General features: G+C 35.9%; 1 protein-coding gene and 1 pseudogene across 7 annotated transcripts in view; both read right to left on the bottom strand.

The window, feature by feature from the left end:
- Positions 1-18,209, bottom strand: part of DIAPH2 (diaphanous related formin 2) — a 961,567-nt gene that overhangs the window by 24,286 nt on the left and 919,072 nt on the right. Inside the window, exon 28 of one of the 7 annotated variants that reach the window (XM_064574326.1) lies at positions 4,862-12,277. The exons of the other annotated variants lie outside the window; for them this stretch is intronic. Within the exon in view, the coding sequence (XP_064430396.1) occupies positions 12,213-12,277 (65 nt within the window). The 3' untranslated portion in view covers positions 4,862-12,212. Of the gene's footprint in view, positions 1-4,861; positions 12,278-18,209 lie in introns of those variants that run through there. 7 annotated transcript variants of the gene reach the window in all.
- LOC123851620 (small nucleolar RNA SNORA62/SNORA6 family) lies at positions 16,575-16,709 on the bottom strand (annotated as a pseudogene).

Raw genomic sequence — 18,209 nt, 5'->3', positions numbered from 1 at the left:
TACCATTTTCTGTCCTGCTTAAATAAGGGCCATAGAGTGTTCCCCGATCAGAAAGTAATGGCTTACAAGTCTGCTGGTTTTAGAGCACAGATACATTTGTCTTTATACACTGTTGTCATTTATGAAAGTATTTCATGAATTTTAGATTCAAAATTCTAAAAGTTCTATTCTTAAGAGGTAAACCTAGACATTGTCTCTCTCCAAGAAGATTAGTAAAAATACAGAAAGATAAGGAGGTATGTCATGACAGCATCTATATAGAGTTTTACTTCAATGGCAACAACAAATGGACTTAAAACTTGCTTTGTAGCAACATGTTACCTACAGATGAGAAATTAAAATAAGTCTGTCCTTTGATGGTAAACAATACTGACCCATTTTCAACAAGACATACATACTGGGTTATTCTTCCTGGTTAATGTGTGGGGATGGAGAAGGGATTCTTGGCATAAAGCATTATACTCTTTCTTACCACGATTTGTACTGATACAAGATATAATGATGGAATAAAGTTAAGCTAACTGGTATATGTAGTCTTTGAACTTATTAATGTATATTACTAGACACAGTTTTTCTAATAAAATGGGCCACCCTCACATTTATGTATTTGCAAAATGAATTTTCCTAAGCATCAGTTTCCACATCTGCAAAATGATGATAATAATAGTACTTACATTGTAGAGTATCAACAGAATTACGTGGCCCATATTAATCTTTTGATAGCCATGAAACACACACACACACACACACACACACAAAGAATTGGTCAGCAGTCCAAACAAAAAGTCGTTTCTATCTCCAACAGGTATCCACACTTTATTACAGATAGAAGTTCAAATCTTTGGTCTGTCACTTAATAGCTATGTTTTCCTAAACTTATTTTCCCCTTTGTGAACATGAAAATAATTAAAAGAATAGTTACAAGGACTAAATGAGGCAATAATGTAAAAGGACCAGAATGGTATGTGATACAGACTAAATTTATATTTGATATTATAAGAGTCACATTACAAAGATTATAGTATCAAGATGTTATATTTTTAAAAGTCTAGACAGCCTCAGTATGGAGATGATGACACGTTTTAGTCAGTTTCGGGACATGAGAAAGAATCAAACAGAAAACAAAGTCTTTTCCAGATTAGCCTATAAAAACAAAGATCAGTTAGGAAACCAGAATTTATCAATGTTCAGAATTTTTATTTATTTCATAAAACATCATGGGCTGGGACATTTTTATGCCCTTGGGAAGCAGAGAAAATCTTTTAAAACAATTTATTTATTTTTCTTATTGTCATCCAGTGGGTAGAGAAATATTGCTGGGCTGCTTTCTATTACTTCTCTGCTTTAGCATTTCAGTTGTCTAAACAGATTTTAGAGATTATTTCTAGAGATTCTAGCCTGGCTTGAATGATGTATCTAGTAAAACTGGTCACTCATTTTTTTTTTTCTAGAGGTAATCCAATGACCTTTAATTTGGTTTCCCGAGTAGACTTATTCACTGGAAAGAAGGAGCCTTGCCATCATAACCAGGGTCTATTCCCATGTCAGGTAAATTTCCCTCTGCCCAAAAAATGGCCTGGAATTTATTTCAATAATCCTTTCTTGAATAGTGACTATGTGCCTCGCATAGTGCCAGAGATAAATGAGCCAGTCTCTTCTTTCAAGGGAGGTAGTATGAAGCGATTGTGGCCTTGTCATGTAGAAGTTAGTCTGATGAAATGTGTTAGGGCTTCTTCTGTAGTCTGCTACACAGCTGTCAGTGAGTCAGTTTTAGAACCTAGATTATATTATATCCCCTGATATAAAAGTGAAAAGTCTCAGCCATTTCTCTCAAGATATTTTCACTTAAATGGGGGGGGGTAGCATGTAAACCTAATTAGAATAGTTACAGTGAGTACTATGATTAGGGGTATACTTTTTAGGAGCACAGAAAAGGAACACTTAGTTAAGCCTTAGGGGAAGCATCTCTGAGAAGCCTTTCTAGAGAAGGCAATGTCCTAACCAATTTTTTAAAAAATATTTTGTTTTTAGAGAGAGAGAAAGAGCACGAGCATGGGGGAGGGGCAGAGGGAGAGGGAGAAGCAGACTCCCCACTGAGCAGGGAGCCCCACGTGGGGCTCGATCCCAGGACCCTGGATCATGATCTGAGCCGAAGGCAGAGATGCTTAACCAACTGAGCAACCCAGGCACCCCTGTCCTAACTGATTCTTAAAGGATGAGGATGAATTAGCCTGGATGAAAAGTATATTCCAGGCAAAGGAGACACTTGAAGGAATGGGAGAGAAAAGATGAAAAAAATGTGTGTGACTACAAGCAAATCAGTGTTGATTAAAAGCAGGAGACTATGGGCTCAGGATAGAGAAGTAACATCCAGATAATGGATGGTCTCATGTGCCATCTTAAGGCTCTTGGACTTTACATGTACAATAAGGAGTGGAACTGTTAAGATAGTTCAATTTGGTGATCATGTAGTGGAGGGGCTTAAAGGTGACAAGACAAGAATTAGGGATTAACTGAATACTGAGAATAAAGAGTTCAAAATAATTCTAAAATTCTAGTTTATACATTTGGGAAAATGGTGGTCCCATCAACTAAGATAGGGCGTACAGGAGGAGTTGTACTCAAGGAGAAGATGATGAGTTCAGTTCAGGATGTTTAAAATTGGAGATGCCCTTAAGATACCCATGTGGAGCTGTCCAGCAGGCAGCTAAATATTACAAGGCTGAAGTTCATGGGACAGGTCTGGAAAGAGTATGAGAGACTTGGGAGACTTATCATATAGATGGTAATTGAAGCTGTCACTCAGGAAAGTATGTAGAGTAAGAAGAGCAGTGGGCTGATGATCATTTCCTAGAAAACACTAATATTTAAGAGATGACCATAGAAAGAGAAGTCCATGAAGAAAACAGCAACTATTCAGAGAGGTACAGAATGAAACGTTTGAGCACATGTTATGGAATCTAAGGAGTAAATAGTTTGAAAAATGCAATAAGCAATAGTATAAAATGCTGCAGAAAGATACAGTAAAATAAAAATTGAAAACTATCAGCTTTATATCAGAAATACGAACATCATTAGAGACCATAATGAGAACAATTTCAGTAAAATAGGGGGAGGAGAGGCCATATTGCAGAAGGTTGAGGAGTAAGGGGAGGTAATGAATATAATTTATACTTCCATTTCCCATGACCATGAAAGAGGTGATATTTTCATAGAGGAAAAACACTTTACTCAGGTCACTATATCTGATATGCTTAACACCACTTCTAGGTGAAACTGTCATGCTCATAGTTTTTTACTTAGGGAAGCAGCACTGAATAAGCTCTTTTTTTTCCCCCCCAAAGAAGCCACTGAATGGACAATGATGGGCATTTGACCCCCTCAATGGCAGCTAATTCATAGGCTGGCTAGTAACACATGACATACCTTGTGATGAAAGGAACTACTCAATAGGGTAATAAACAGGCTGAAAGAGAAATAGAAAGGAATGAACAGACAAACAGAAAGAAGTGAAATCCATTGTTTCTTAAGGTGTCCTGAATAAGTTTCTGCTCTAAAGGAGTTCAATATAACGAAGACATGAATTACATGACATAATTCCTAATGTTGGGGTCAACTTCATTCAAAAAATAGTCAATAAATCTTACTAGGCCATTATTTCTTAATGCAAGGTATATTTGAAGTTTTGTACATTCCTTTTTATGTAAAAAAATGTTGACATAAGCATATTCTGTATTATTACTTTATAAGTAACCAGTGTATTGCTCATGGATATATACATTTGTTTGTTTGTATTACATGAAAACCAAGCAACATCATGGTGTACTGAACTAATGAAATTTCACAATTATATGATAAAATTTTTCAGAGTTGAGTCATCCCAGAATATGATACTATTTTCACACCATGGCATAGGTTAGCTGGACATATAAAGACCTGTGACAAAGAAGTCAATGCCACCTTCATGATGTAAGCAGAGCTATAATGAGAATGTGGTCTTTGTAGAGCAACTTGCAATTGTTTATTAGCTGTAAATAGAGGGGTAAACATGCACTGAATGATTTTTTTCTTTTTCTTTTTTTTAAAAAGATTTTATTTATTTATTTGACAGAGAGAGACACGCGAGAGAGGGAACACAAGCAGGGGGAGTGGGAGAGGGAGAAGCAGGCTCCCCGCTGAGCAGGGAGCCTGATGTGGGACTCGATCCCAGGACCCTGGGATCATGACCTGAGCTGAAGGCAGACGCTTAATGAATGAGCCACCCAGGCGCCCCCAATGATTTTTTTCTGTTCCCAATTCTAGCAATAAATGGATTAGATATCCGTATTATGAAAATTTCAATCCTACCTTTGTCTTCATGTGAGCAAGGCAACTTTACAAAATTATCAAGTTGACACCCTATTAAAACTGGAATTTGATAACTGCTTGATACCAGAGTTTTTATTCAATGTGGTGTCCGATGATCCTAAGATGAGAAAGCCTTAAAGTTATTAATACCATTTTGTCCAGTCTACTTCTACAATAGAGACTCTGCATTGGTATCAGTGAAGTCAAAATATATAACTGGATCCAAATCTAAATCTTTCTACTATAAAATCTAGCATTGGGGTGCCTGGGTGGTGCAGTTGGTGAAGCATCCAACTCTGGGTTTCAGCTCAGGTTGTGATCCAAGGGTTGTGAGACCAAGCCCCGAGTCAGGCTCCACACTCAGTGCAGAGTCTGCTTGAGTTTCTCTCTCCCTTGCTCTCTGCCCCTCCCCCCTCTAAAATAAATACATAAATCTCAAAAAAACTAGCACCAGTAGACATATTAATGTTAATTTTATTTTTATCTGTTTTATAGTTTTATTAAAATTGTTAAGGCAGTTTATGCCTATTTTTATATTGTTGATGTTTAAGTAATAATATATTAAGCATAATTTTAACTCAATCACCGAAGACCCAAAAGAATTAGATTCCTATTAAAATGAATCTATAGATCTACTAATTTTACCACTACTAACATCTGAGAAACAAGGTACTGGCTAGACTAATCACTACACCCAGACTTTCCTCCATTCAACTCATCCTCCAACATACCTTTCAGAACAGTCTTCCCAAAGAGACCTTACTCCACAACTCAAAAAGCTACAGTGAATTTAAAACAAGACTAATTTGGCCTCAACTGAAATTTGAAGTGGTGAAAAAAAAAAATGACAACACTAAAAATTGTAACCAGTTAACTCCCAAAAAGACTTTGGGGGGCTCACAGACTAAAATTCACTGCAAAGGCATATGAAAATAAAAGTGAACAGATTCACTCTAAAGGAAGTAGTTCAGGGATATGAGAATATATGTTGTACACCTGAAACTAATGTAACATTGTGTGTCAACTATACTTCAATTAAAAAAAAATATGTGCATAATAAATCTGACTCTAAAATTTGTGGCAGCTAAGTAAAGGAGAAATTTATGGATGATATACTTTCTATTTTTGTTAGTTTGTTTTACACAAATCCTACTATATCCAATCTGATTTTCCCCTCTTTTCTACTACTCACCCTTAAATCTAGTTAGGCTGGCTTTATAATTTTTCCATGAAGACACCTATACATATTCTAGATTTTTATGTGTCCACCTCTGCCTTCTCCCTCCTCTCTATTAAACTCTACCCATCCTTCAAAGCTCAGTTCAAACCTCACCTTCCTGACCTCTCTGGCCTTCATTGATCTTTCTTTCCTCTAGACTCTGATATCACACAACTCAGCTTTTAATTTTAGCCAGTTTCACACTTTTCACTATCTTTCACTGCCTTTTCAAGAATGTGTCACTTTTATCTCTTTATTAGCTTTCTCAATACTAAATAGCCATTCAACATATACCTATTGGTTCCTTCTCTGAACAAAACTTTTATTGAGGACTTATAGATATAAATGTACCATTTGTTCCTCTATAGACATATTTGTATGAAACAATAAATAGTCTCAGAACTCTACCTTGCCTTTTCAATACTTTCTTTTACTAAAGGTCTAATTGTATAGCTTTGTGTTTTTAGGGGATTTGAGAGAAAAGGATATATATGGTTAGACTGGGGAGGAGTACATAAAATGACATTTAGCAGCACTGAGAGCTCCAATGTTGACCACATAAAAACAGACGACTTGATGGGAAACATTGTTCCTTAGAAGACTCTCTTCTGACCAACCACATCATAATCTCATTCTGAGAGGCTCTATTTTATCCTATTCTGAGCACTAGTTGCAAAATTCAATAACCATACATATCAGAATTTCAATTCAAATGCATTACTTTGTATGCATTACTTCTAAAACAGTAGTGAATACTTTCTTATAGATTAGAATAACTAGACCGTGTAAAAAATACAATTTCTATAAGTATAAAATGTTATACTACATAAATAAATGTATTCTTTTATTTTCTCTAGTAATACAAATAGAGTGAGATTCTATTGAAAATACTGGCTGTGTTCCATGATGACTGTATTTATGAATGGGTCTATTCTGAATTGATATCACATTCTTGCCTAAAGGATTAGGACTTTTCTTTCAGTTGCTATTTTCCTCGACCTCACATGAAATTGTTGACAATTATTTCTTCCACGAAACTCTCTTCTCTCTTGGCTTGCATATTACCACTCTTTCTTAATTTTCAAATTACCTCTTTGCCTGGTCCTTTTCTGTTTCTTTTATAAACTACCATTCTTTTCCTTGTTCCTTATATGTTAGTAATTTTCAGGGTTTTATCCTTTGTGCTTTCCCATATTACTCTATATACTTTCCATGAGCAATTCTCTATGGGTATATTCACCTACTTGCAAAACTTCAACTCTATCTACTCTACCTCCTTTATGCTAATGGATCTCAATTCTACATTCCTTGGGCTCTAGGCTACAGCTTCATTCACCTTCTAAATATTTTTCCTGATTGCTTTGAACCTACCTCATTTTCAAGATCCAAACTGAAATGATTTCCTTTTCTTTGATCCTATTCTCTCCTTCTCACGTCTCCTTATTTTGATGAATGGAACCATGATATGGATTGAATTGGGTCCCCACCCTCAAATTCTTATGTTGAAACCCTAGCCCCCAACGTTACCTTAGAATATGGCTTTATTTGAAAATAGGGTCTTTACAGAGGCAGTCAAGTTAAAATGAAGTCATTAGTGTAGGCTATAATCAACAATGATTGGTATTCTTATAAAAAGGAGGAATTTGGAAATAGACACTCACAAACAGAGAACACCATGTGAAGATGAAGGCAGAGATCAGGGTGATGCTTCTATAAGCCAAAGAATGTCAAAGATTGCCAGCAAACCACCAGAAGCTAAGAAGGTGGCCTGGAACAGATCTTTCCTTAGCACCTTCAGAGGGAGCATGGCCCTGCCAACACCTTGATCTTGGACTTCTATCCTTCCAAGGTATGAGACAATAAATTTCTGTTGTTTAAACCACTTAGTTTGTGGTACTTTGTTATAGCAGGCCTAGAAAACTAATAGAGCCATCATACACCAAGTCATAAAAATGAAAACAAGAAGCCAAAAAAAAAACCCCAACCATCATCTTGGACTCCTTTCTTTTTTTCACCCTCATATTCAAGTGTTCAATAAGTTCAGTTCTTTCTAACTCCTAAAGTATTCTTGGATCAATTTCTTCATCATCATCATCTCCACTGCCATTTTTCTAGGGCAGGCTTTCTTCCATTGCCTAGGCTCATAATAGACCCCTTTTGAATCTCTCCTGCCTCTAGCCTCATTCCCACCCCATCAATATTACATGTTGTTAGGAGAGTCTGGAAAAGAAGCTGGAAATGGCTCCTTATCACCCAGGCAATAAAGAAAAAAATCCAACTCCTTAGTATCCAAGGTCATTTAAGACAATTCATTTTACCAGCTTCTCATACCTATGCTTTAGTAGTGCTGAGCTGCTTGCTCACCCTTGAATATATCATGCTCTCCTATTGCCTCCACACATGCTGTTTACTTTCTTGAAACATGCTTCTCTTCCTTTTTCCTTTCATGCCTAAGAAACTCCTACTAATCTGTTAAAATTAAGCTTGAACTTTATACTGTGACTGTCCTTGTGCTATCTGTCTCCCCCACTTTACTGTGAGCTCTAGAAAGGCAGGGATTGGCATTTGCATCTGTAACCTTGGTGCCTAGAAATATATTAGAATGAATACACAAATGAATATGTCCTTTTGTTTATCCACAAAGTGAAAATATTAGAGCATAATATTCATGAATAAGTTTGTGTGTGTGTATTAAAACTATTCTTTAGGTTAAGTTAATTCAGTTATTATTTTTTTTTGTGGTAAGGAGGGCTGGCCATATCTGTCTTTCATAGTTCAGTATATACTGCAAATCTTTTAGTTTTTCTGTGTGCTTTGAAACCTCCAATGAGAGAGTTCTATTGAAGATCTGTTAGTTCAATGGTCACTATAGGGTAGAGTTAAATTCATCTTTCTACTCTTTAGATCTTTAAAATTTTTTTTAGGTCTGTCAACTCTCCTCAGATATCTTGTAAAAGAATCAAAAGCAGTTAGTTTGCTGCTATAGTCATATAGTGACATAGGAGAAATGAAACACTGCATTACTACACAGAAGGCCTAGTTGCTACTTTCTACTTCAATAACCAAATGTTTGGTTATTGATACCACTTTATTTTGATACCACTTTATTTTATGAAGGGAAAGGGTTAAATGATCCTCATTTCTACTAGGTTGCATAAGTTGTTTAATAAAACTCCACTCTCCCCCAATCCAGTGAGTTCCCTTATCTTGTATTACTGCCTCCAGGTAGCTAATGCTTGAGCACATTTTCATTATCTTTAAATAGTAAGAAAACCATTCCCAGTTATGCATATCTCCCTTTTCTTTCTCCCTAGGTAGGGACAGGGCACCAACATACACATATAGAGCTTAGTTAACACATCACAAAAAACATATTGCCAAAAAATATTCAGGGTTTTCTTGTGAAACAGTAGCAAGTCCCTTTGGACCACAGCATTGGAAGTGTTCCACTAAACCTTTAATGTGAATTTGCTCAATGGGACTGTGCATACAGGTGTAGAACAATTATTAGATTTGATATCTGAATGAGCTCAGGTTCCCATTAGAGTCTGACTGCTTCAATGACCCCATTATTTTGTTTCCACTACTCCCAGAACTGATCAATTTAATTATTCTGACTAACAAAACATTTAGGACATGAATTTCTGATTTGTTTTAAACCATATGGGACATCTAAAAGTGCTTCACTTAAAGAAAATCACAACATAGAAGAAATGACTATGAGAATATGTTAGATGCTTAGAAGTAGGGCAGGGCCAAGATCCACACTGGGTACACAGATACTGTCTTTCCCGGAATGGTCCTCTCTTTAGGTTACTCCTAATGACCAGTTACATCTTAGCAATTTCATTCTTCCCTGGAATACTGAAAACAGAAAGCATTAATTTGGCAATGGGGGTAAGGGCACAGAGGCAGTTGAACTAAAATCATGTGCTCCCTGCTATAATACATTCAGATCCTTAAAACAGCTAATGTCCACAAGGGCAAATAAAACACTTTTCAGAGCAAGCCAATTACAGAGATTCTTTGGCAAGGAGAATATAGAACAAGAAAAGTAAGAAAACGGAACTAACTTTAGAGCTGATGTATAAGGACTATGGCCTTTTACAGGTAGAAAGTAAGATCAAATTATATTTCTTAATAAAAAGCATATCACCTTTGAAATACTGGATTTTGACATTAACTTTAGTTGAAGTGGTATATTAGGAATAGTATGCACCTTGGTAAGAAAAAAAATACACTATTTGACACAGACATATACTGATTCTGGTAAGTCACAGTTACTTCATAACTGGCATTCTTACAAGCAACTCTAACATCACCCATTCTTTCAGTTTATATTAATGAGTATTAAAAAGTTATGTGTTTACCTAAAGGAAAAGAAGGCATAAAAGTATTACTGGTCTCTAAAATTTTACAGATGTCAGTTTATTTCTCATCAGTGAATGCATCTGTCCTTAAAAAGAATCAAAGTGACATCAAAATGGTCCCCTTTACCCCTTGCATCCTTTCACTAATGATATGTAATGGCTGCTGAGCCTGCATTAAATGTGTTTGTGTCCAATCCTATTCCCATCATTTTACAATTCAATCTGATTTCTTTAAAAAAAAAAATGGAAGTCACAGGAAATGAGCACAAGTTCCTGCTTTGAGGCATTCCCTGACATTGGCCTTCACTTTGTACTTCTGCTCAAAGTGCCTAATTTGACAAAGCACACAGAGAGTCAGGAGATAATTCTCTTCACCTCCTTTCTAAAACTGTCTGACAGGAGTCAATAGTGATTCTTTCCAACAGCTACAATCTAACAATTTTAGATGAAAATCTGGGGAAGCTTTCTAGCTATTCCTTACATTATTTTATTATAGAGGGGTGTAAAAATGCATTTGCCTCAGTGGGCTTATTCTCCTCCTCTGGTCCAACTCAATCCAATTTAACAGTTGGCAGTTTAAATAACAGAAGTTACAGGCTGCCGTGCACAGACGCTTTGCATGCCACTTGAAAGCAAAGGATTCAGAGATGGAAGCAAAAAATGGAAAGAAAAAAAGCAGCTTCTCTTCTATAAAAGAATTTCTTTAATAACAGCAGCTGGAAAAAAATTCTCTGAGCTTGTGTCCTTCCCCTACTGTTTTATATAAAGCAGCTATCATACTTTTTTCCCTAGGCTACATCTACTGACAGACTGTCAAAAGCAAACAACTTTTCACCTTATATTGCAATAATCATGCACTGTATTTTTAATGCACTCAAAACAAATTTTCTTATTATAACATCACAGTGACAATCCTCCCAAAATGCTCAATGTAAAATGATATATTTTAAATACGATAATCATAAAGGCAGCCTATCCATAATTACTATTTTTAGGTTAAGTAAAATATCGACATTTTTTATTCATGTTTAGGTTAACATTTGCAATTCAGCTTTTTGCAATATTTAAATGGAATTGAATGTGTTATGGAAAAACTTTTAAGAAAAGAGCAAACGTTAAAACTTGTTCTTTCTTGAGTAGGTTGTCATCCTTACTGTCCACCCATTACTTTCATCATGTAACATTAGAGAAAAACTCAGATTTGATGCTAACTGGATAAGCCTATGATTTATTACATGTTAGCTAAGTCTATATCCACCAACTGTGACTTAACTCAATTTTGAATTTACTTAATGATTATATAGAAAGAATGTCTATTTTTATACAATGTGCTACAATTACAAGGATTAATAGACATAATTCACAAGCTTCTGACACATTCAGATTATAAATTGGTTAGTGTGGGGGCGCCTGGGTGGCTCAGTTGGTTACGCATCTGCCTTCGGCTCAGGTCATGATCCTGGGGTCCTGGGATTGAGCCCCGCATCGGGCTCCCTGCTCCGCAGGAAGCCTGCTTCTCCCTCTCCCTCTGCCTGCCTCTCTGCCTACTTGTTCTCTCTCTCTCTATCTCTCTGTCAAATAAATAAATAAAATCTTTAAAAAAAAATTGGTTAGTGTGAAGGAAGGGGAGGGATCAAATCTGTCATAGTATCTTAATATATATAAACTAACTACATATACATTTGCGCATATAAACTAACTTTGGGAGCAATGATGATGTCTGTAACTTTAAAAAATGCCAATATTCTATAGGTTAGGTCTGAGGGGAGGCATGGCTCAGAAAAATAAATTATTAATAAGTATATAAATAAATGCCTTAAGTGCCTTCCTGTCGAATTATGAGAAATAGCTCTAATCTTGCTATGCACTCCTCCCCTACTAGCTCAGTTTTTGACTCTCGGGCTTTGAAGCACTCTAGAAGGGAAATTAGTTGCTATTTTGCACCACATGGTTACCTTCCCTAAGCATCTCCAGCTTCTATAGCATTTTTAGATGCACCATTACATTATCCACTCCAGGATTCGGTATAGTTTGCTCCCTCTTTGTCTGTCCTTCAGCAAGAGAGTTTTAACTAGTCACCATTTTATCATGAACCTGAAGACCAACTATCCCTGTACTTTTGCTTTTCTTGGGCTAAACATTTTCAAACATGTCCATCCCTCATCATAGATTCAAGCAAAAGAGGCACCTGGGTGGCTCAGTCTGTTAAGTGCCTGCCTTTGGCTCAGGTCATGATCCCAGGGTCCTGGGATCGAGCCCCTCACTGGGCTCTCCACTCAGCGGGGAGCGTGCTTCTCCTTCTGCCTCTGCTGCTCCCCCTGCTTGTGCTCGCTCTCTCTCTCTGTCAAATAAATAAATAAAATCTTTAGAAAAAAGATTCAAGCAAAAAGGAGTTTTTAATACCACATCAGTTCTCAATCCATGCAGGTCACTAAAGTGTTTTTTTTTTTTTTTGAGATATCTATTTCTAAAAAGAACCTTATGAACTTGGATAATAATTTGGGGATAACCATTGAAACATGGAAATTTAGAGCTGGAAGGGAATTTATGGATTACATGAAGATTAACCTCTCATTTTATAGATGATGATACTGACTTCCAGAAAAGAGAACTAACTTGTTGTAAATACTCTGCACAATGAAGATATGGAACTGAGAAGCTTAAAGTAGGGAAAGGGATGTAAGATAATGAACCATATAACCATAATTATTCTATCATTCATTTATTGGATAATATATAATCACAATTTTATAAAATATGTAGTCATGAAGAGAGATAATATGACAGATATTCTGATGATCCTGTATGATAACCATTCTAAAGAAAGTAATTAGGGAGTAACAATAAGTTTAAAACTCCTGTAATTTTATAACACAACATTCAGTATTTTAGTTCTTTGGTAAGGAAAAGTCCACTGGATCCTACATATAAATCCGATAATGATGATGTTTTATATATATCTCCTATAAACACATTTATATCATGTACTGCCCACAAAGTCCTTAAAGTACACATTTACACAAAGACCTGAAAAGAAAAGAACACAGCTGTCTGGGCTAATGTCTTGGTGAGATACGCTTTGGGATGGGTAGATATATGTACCTAGACACAAACATATGTACATATATCTATATATGTATATATTTGATGTTTGGCCCCACATCTTTATTAAAAGGCATTAGATTTCTGTATAGTTTAGATTGAAAAGTTAAAAGCTCATCTACTTGCAAATTTAAGTTAGAAAAGTCAGTGCACTGCCCTTTCTGGTAATTTCAACCTGTTCCACATTGTTGATGGAAGGAGCTCAGAGCTGCTGGTATCATGTTAATGTACACTGTCATTGCTTTTTATCAATCTTTATCCTAATCTTAATGTTATTTACATACAATATGTGTTTTAGTATTTGAGATACTGTTTGTACGGTTTTGCTGTGAGCTGGGTATTTTAATTTAGGTTGAATGGTAATAAACTATGATTCAAAGCCAACTGTCAGAGGAAAAAGTTAAATGGGAGGTCTGTTTCATAAAGTCTTTATTTCCAGTTATTCTCTGATAATGTACAGTGAGCTGTACATTATCAACAGAAGTATTTAGAACTTGACTAGAAAGCAATACCTTTTTTGCATGCATTCTTTATGCCACTTATTTTTGGATACCTGTTTTAAAATGCTATAAATGTTGTTCCTTTCACTGATTTTAACTCAAATTCTTTTTCTGTACAACTACCTCCTTTTTTTTTTTTTTTAAAGATTTTATTTATTTATTTGACAGAGAGAGAGACAGCGAGAGAGGGAACACAAGCAGAGGGAGTGGGAGAGGGAGAAGCAGGCTTCCCACTGAGCAGAGAGCTGATGCTGGTCTCGATCCCAGGACCCTGGCATCATGACCTGAGCTGAAGGCAGACACTGAACGACTGAGCCACCCAGGCGCCCCTGTACAACTACCTTCTTATCAAGGTTTCTTACTCCTGTGAGCCATAAACATAGTGTGACTAAAAGCAAAAGAAGATGGAAGTCTGTGTATACATGGTTTACATATATGAATCTTATTACATTATAGTCACATTTCCTATTTCTAAAATATTTACCTTTCCTCCCAGACTCTTCCTTTTTTTGTTCAAATAAGACAGTTTTTCAGTTCATCTCTCTATGTGCTTCATACAAGTACCCCCTTCTTCCCCCACCTTAAAATATGGGTTATCATCTGGTGCACATTTCCAATCTCAGTTAACATTCCAGCAGTCACATAGAAGCTAGTATTGCAATCATCCCAATGCAGCCTTAATAATATATGATGAGTCAGAAAACATTCTCATAGTTAATATACTTTATTGTACTAATTACCCCTTGATGCTTCTATTTAGTCCTTATCACTTGCTATTTATGATTTCCCACACCTTACTTCAAAAGTTTCCTTGTTTGCCTTATGTGTTGTATTATGTAATGCTATGTTAATTTCCTGTTGTAATTAGTCAGCATGTCAACATCATGCACTAATTTAAATAAAACTTCCAATTTTTTTATCAGCTCGTTTTATTTATTTTTTAATTTTATTATGTAGCTCATAAGTTTTATTTAATTGAAATCATTAAGTAGACAATCTTGCTTCATGTTTGGATTCCACTTAAACTGCTTATATAATTTTGAATTGCTTTGTATCAAATCTTCTATATGCCCTTATAATAATTTTTATAGCAACAGTATACATTAAATGAGGAAAAGCAGCACACTTTTTTAAAAAAAGATTTCTCTTAAAAATATGCAGCTTTCTAAAAAATTATTGTATATGTTAAAAACTATACTATGAGCCATAACACACAGTGTGCCTTCTTTTTGTTGGGAACTAGCCCCTTGAAAAGCACCATGGCAGAAAAGAGCAATGTCCTAGGCTCTGAAGAGAATTGCCTACTGAACTGATGCCTAGTTTTTGTCAAACAAGGATAGGGATAATATTTCAGACCTCACATGGTTACTATCAAGATCAAATAAAATCTTCTCTGTAGAGTACCAAGGAACAATGTGTGGTACATAGTAGGCATTCAATTCATTCAGTGTTAGCTGCATATAAATCTGAACCTTAGCTGTGTGTGCCAACCTGGGGGAAGGGAGAACAACTATCAACTGACAGGTAAAGGTCAAGAATGAGCTACTGAGTATTGAGAGGAAGGTAGAGAAAATAAGCAATAACAAGCTTACTCTTTGTGTATTTATTTAGGGGGGGAAAGAATTTATACAGAGGAAAGATTTAAAATGCAGATTGTCAGGATTTATGAGGAAAAGATTTCCTCTTTTCTCATTACTATAATAAACAGTGATCAAAAATGCCTCATCAGCCTATGGAAGATAATGAAGGGAACTACAACTTCAATTACATCCCTGATTTATAGATAATGTTGCAACATCTCAAACACTGAACATCATATTTACCACGATCTATTTGCAAAGATGTGTGTTATGTGTTTTAGGGGTATGATGGGGAATCATTTTTCATTTCATTCTTTTCAAATTACAATGCACTTAAATAACTGTTCCAGAAAGAAAATGCAAATGCACATTAAACTATATTCCTTCAAATTCTCTTCTAATATGTCTCAACATACACACATTATAGATATAATCAGTGTTTATATACTCTCTTGTGATCTAATTTTTTTTTTTCCTTTTTTTAAAAAGATTATTTATTTATTTATTTGACACAGAGAGAGACAGATAGAAAGAGAGCACAAGCAGGGGGAGCAACAGAGGGAGAGAGAGAAGCAGGCTCTCTGCTGAGCAGGGAGCCTGACGCAGGGCTCAATCCCAGGACCTCGAGATCATGACCTGAGCCGAAGGCAGACGCTTAACCAAATGAGTCACCCAGGCGCCCCGTGATCTAATTCTTTCACTTAACATTGTTTTGTGTAGACATTTCCATGAATTGTCATGCGATGGAACCACCATCAAACTATTATTACCTGTTTCCCTACAGCTCTCCCAACACCTCACTTTGTGCTTAGACATTCTAATAGATATATGTTTCTACCTTACTATTGTTTTATTTTTGAGAGAGAGAGAGAGAGAGAGAATGTGAACTGGGGGGGGGGAGAGGGGGGGGGAGAGAGAGAATCTTAAGCAGGCTCCACACCCAGCATGGAGCCTGGCACAGGGCTTGAACCCAGGCCCCTGAGATCATGACCTGAGCCAAAATCAAGAGTTGGATGCTTAACCAACTGAGCCACCCAGGTACCCCTCCACCTTACTGTTATTTTAATTTGAGTTTCTTCACTTGATGGTGAAAGGTGTGTTTTTCCATGTGATGATTTATTGTGTATGTTTTTTTTTCCCTGTAGACTTCCTCTCCTCACGTCTTTTTTTCCTTATGTGAACTGCCTTCTGAGCCACGTCTGCAAGCCCCTCACATATTATGTATAATATCAACATGGCCAAATTTGTTGATTACTCTGGCAAAACTGTATAACTAAATGATACAGCTATATACCTAATCATTGCCAATTCTTCAATGCTTTGAACCCCAATATCCAAATGGTCTTCAATTCCTCTGATAAGTCTCTAAAATTTTTCTCAATCTATTCTTCTCTCTCCCAGATGACTTTGGTCTCCTCACAGTTTTATTTACTTTTTAATTGTTTTTTAAAATTATATTTGTAGAAAGAATTACTATCAGAGACCCTTGTGGTGTTAATGAAAGACTTGCCCCTCATGTAGCACACTACCTACACTTGTGGGTTCATCAGCCAGCCAGTAGCCTCAGCTGTAAGCTCTAAGGATGTGCAGTCACAGTTGGTTTTTACAATCTAGCCTAATCTCATTCACAGCCCAGCCTTGTATCACCATTGTTCCCATGAGTTCTACATTACATCTAATTGGACTACTCATTGTTCCTGAATATTTCTTCTTGCTTTTCTTCTACCAGGTCTTTGTTCACATCATTTCACCCCCCCTTATTAGGCTCTGGTCCCCTTTCTGACTACTCCAAATGCCTGTCTTACACATCCTTTATATTTCATCTCAAATATGAATGACTTCCTAAAGCTTTTTCTGATATTTCTCAACTGAATATGGCTTCTCCTATCTATGAACCCCAGAGCAGTTTGTAGCTTCTTTATTTTCCCAGGTAAGAATTATTTATTTGTTTTATTGCCTTGGAACAGTTTGTAAGCTATTGAGGACAGAGGCTGCAACTCATATTTTTCTGCAAATGCTCTACACAGAGTAGGTGTTCAGTACTTTTTCTTGAATTAAATATTCTCCAAGGTTTGAAAATTCTTATGACACCAAGAACACTGTCTCATACATTTGCATCATCCCAGCACTTAACACATATATGGAATGAATAAAAATAAGAAACCTGAATGCTTTCAAGGTTATATAATTGGATATAACTTTCAAGAAAATATATATTCCTATCTTCCTAAATATAAGGCATGCCTCCCCACTTCAGTTATATCTCAGAAAAAAAGGGAAAATATCTTTTATTCAAGTACTTAATAAATTCTTTAATTGTAAGGGGCCTTATCTAAATTATTTTATTTTTAATATTAAAGTACTCTTTAGAGAACACAGTCTGGGACCTCAATTAATATGAGTTTTAGGTGATTATAGAGGCAAATTTACAGAATTGGGGGGGTTAAAGGCAATGAAATGTAACATAGACCTAAGGATTATTTACAGGGTGTGACTTTATAGTATTAACTGTTGGATATCATTGAAAAAAAGACTTTGAAAGATCACTTAAAATTGCAATACAGTAAATACCTAGAGAAGATAAAAAAATACAGACATTTAGAATGAATGGAATAATCAACTTACCTAGTGTTATGCAAATGGATATTTGTGGCTTGACATCAAAATGACAGTGATGCTAGCATACACTGATTAGTGTTGTATCTTTACTTAACAACTTAGATGAACATGAATGTAGTGTCTTCCAGAAAGCTGTTAGGTGACTCAAAATTGGTTCTCACGCTTATAGAAACATTGATGTCAGAGATATTTGTGAAGAATTTGAATAAAACTGATTTACAAAATGGGATGGTGGGGGAAGAAAGCAGGGGTTCTTCATGAAGATATTATTTTACACCATATGCAATTTGAATATATCTGTATAATTAAAATTGTTATCATAATTAGATATTTTACTGTGTCATCTACATTTCCAAACGGCTACCTATATTCAAAATGGTCAAAAAACTTAAATCATATTAGGAAAATGGAGGCACACCTTATCCATCACATCTCTTACAAGCTTTTGAATTCAGGATAATGCACATGGCTC

Source organism: Mirounga angustirostris, unplaced genomic scaffold (assembly GCF_029215605.1).
Source record: "Mirounga angustirostris isolate CCGP_5_RB_7025 unplaced genomic scaffold, mMirAng1.0.hap1 SCAF_11, whole genome shotgun sequence".
Classification (NCBI taxonomy): domain Eukaryota; kingdom Metazoa; phylum Chordata; class Mammalia; order Carnivora; family Phocidae; genus Mirounga; species Mirounga angustirostris.
Note: the sequence above shows the minus strand (reverse complement) of the source record. Positions and strands in the feature narration are given on the sequence as shown.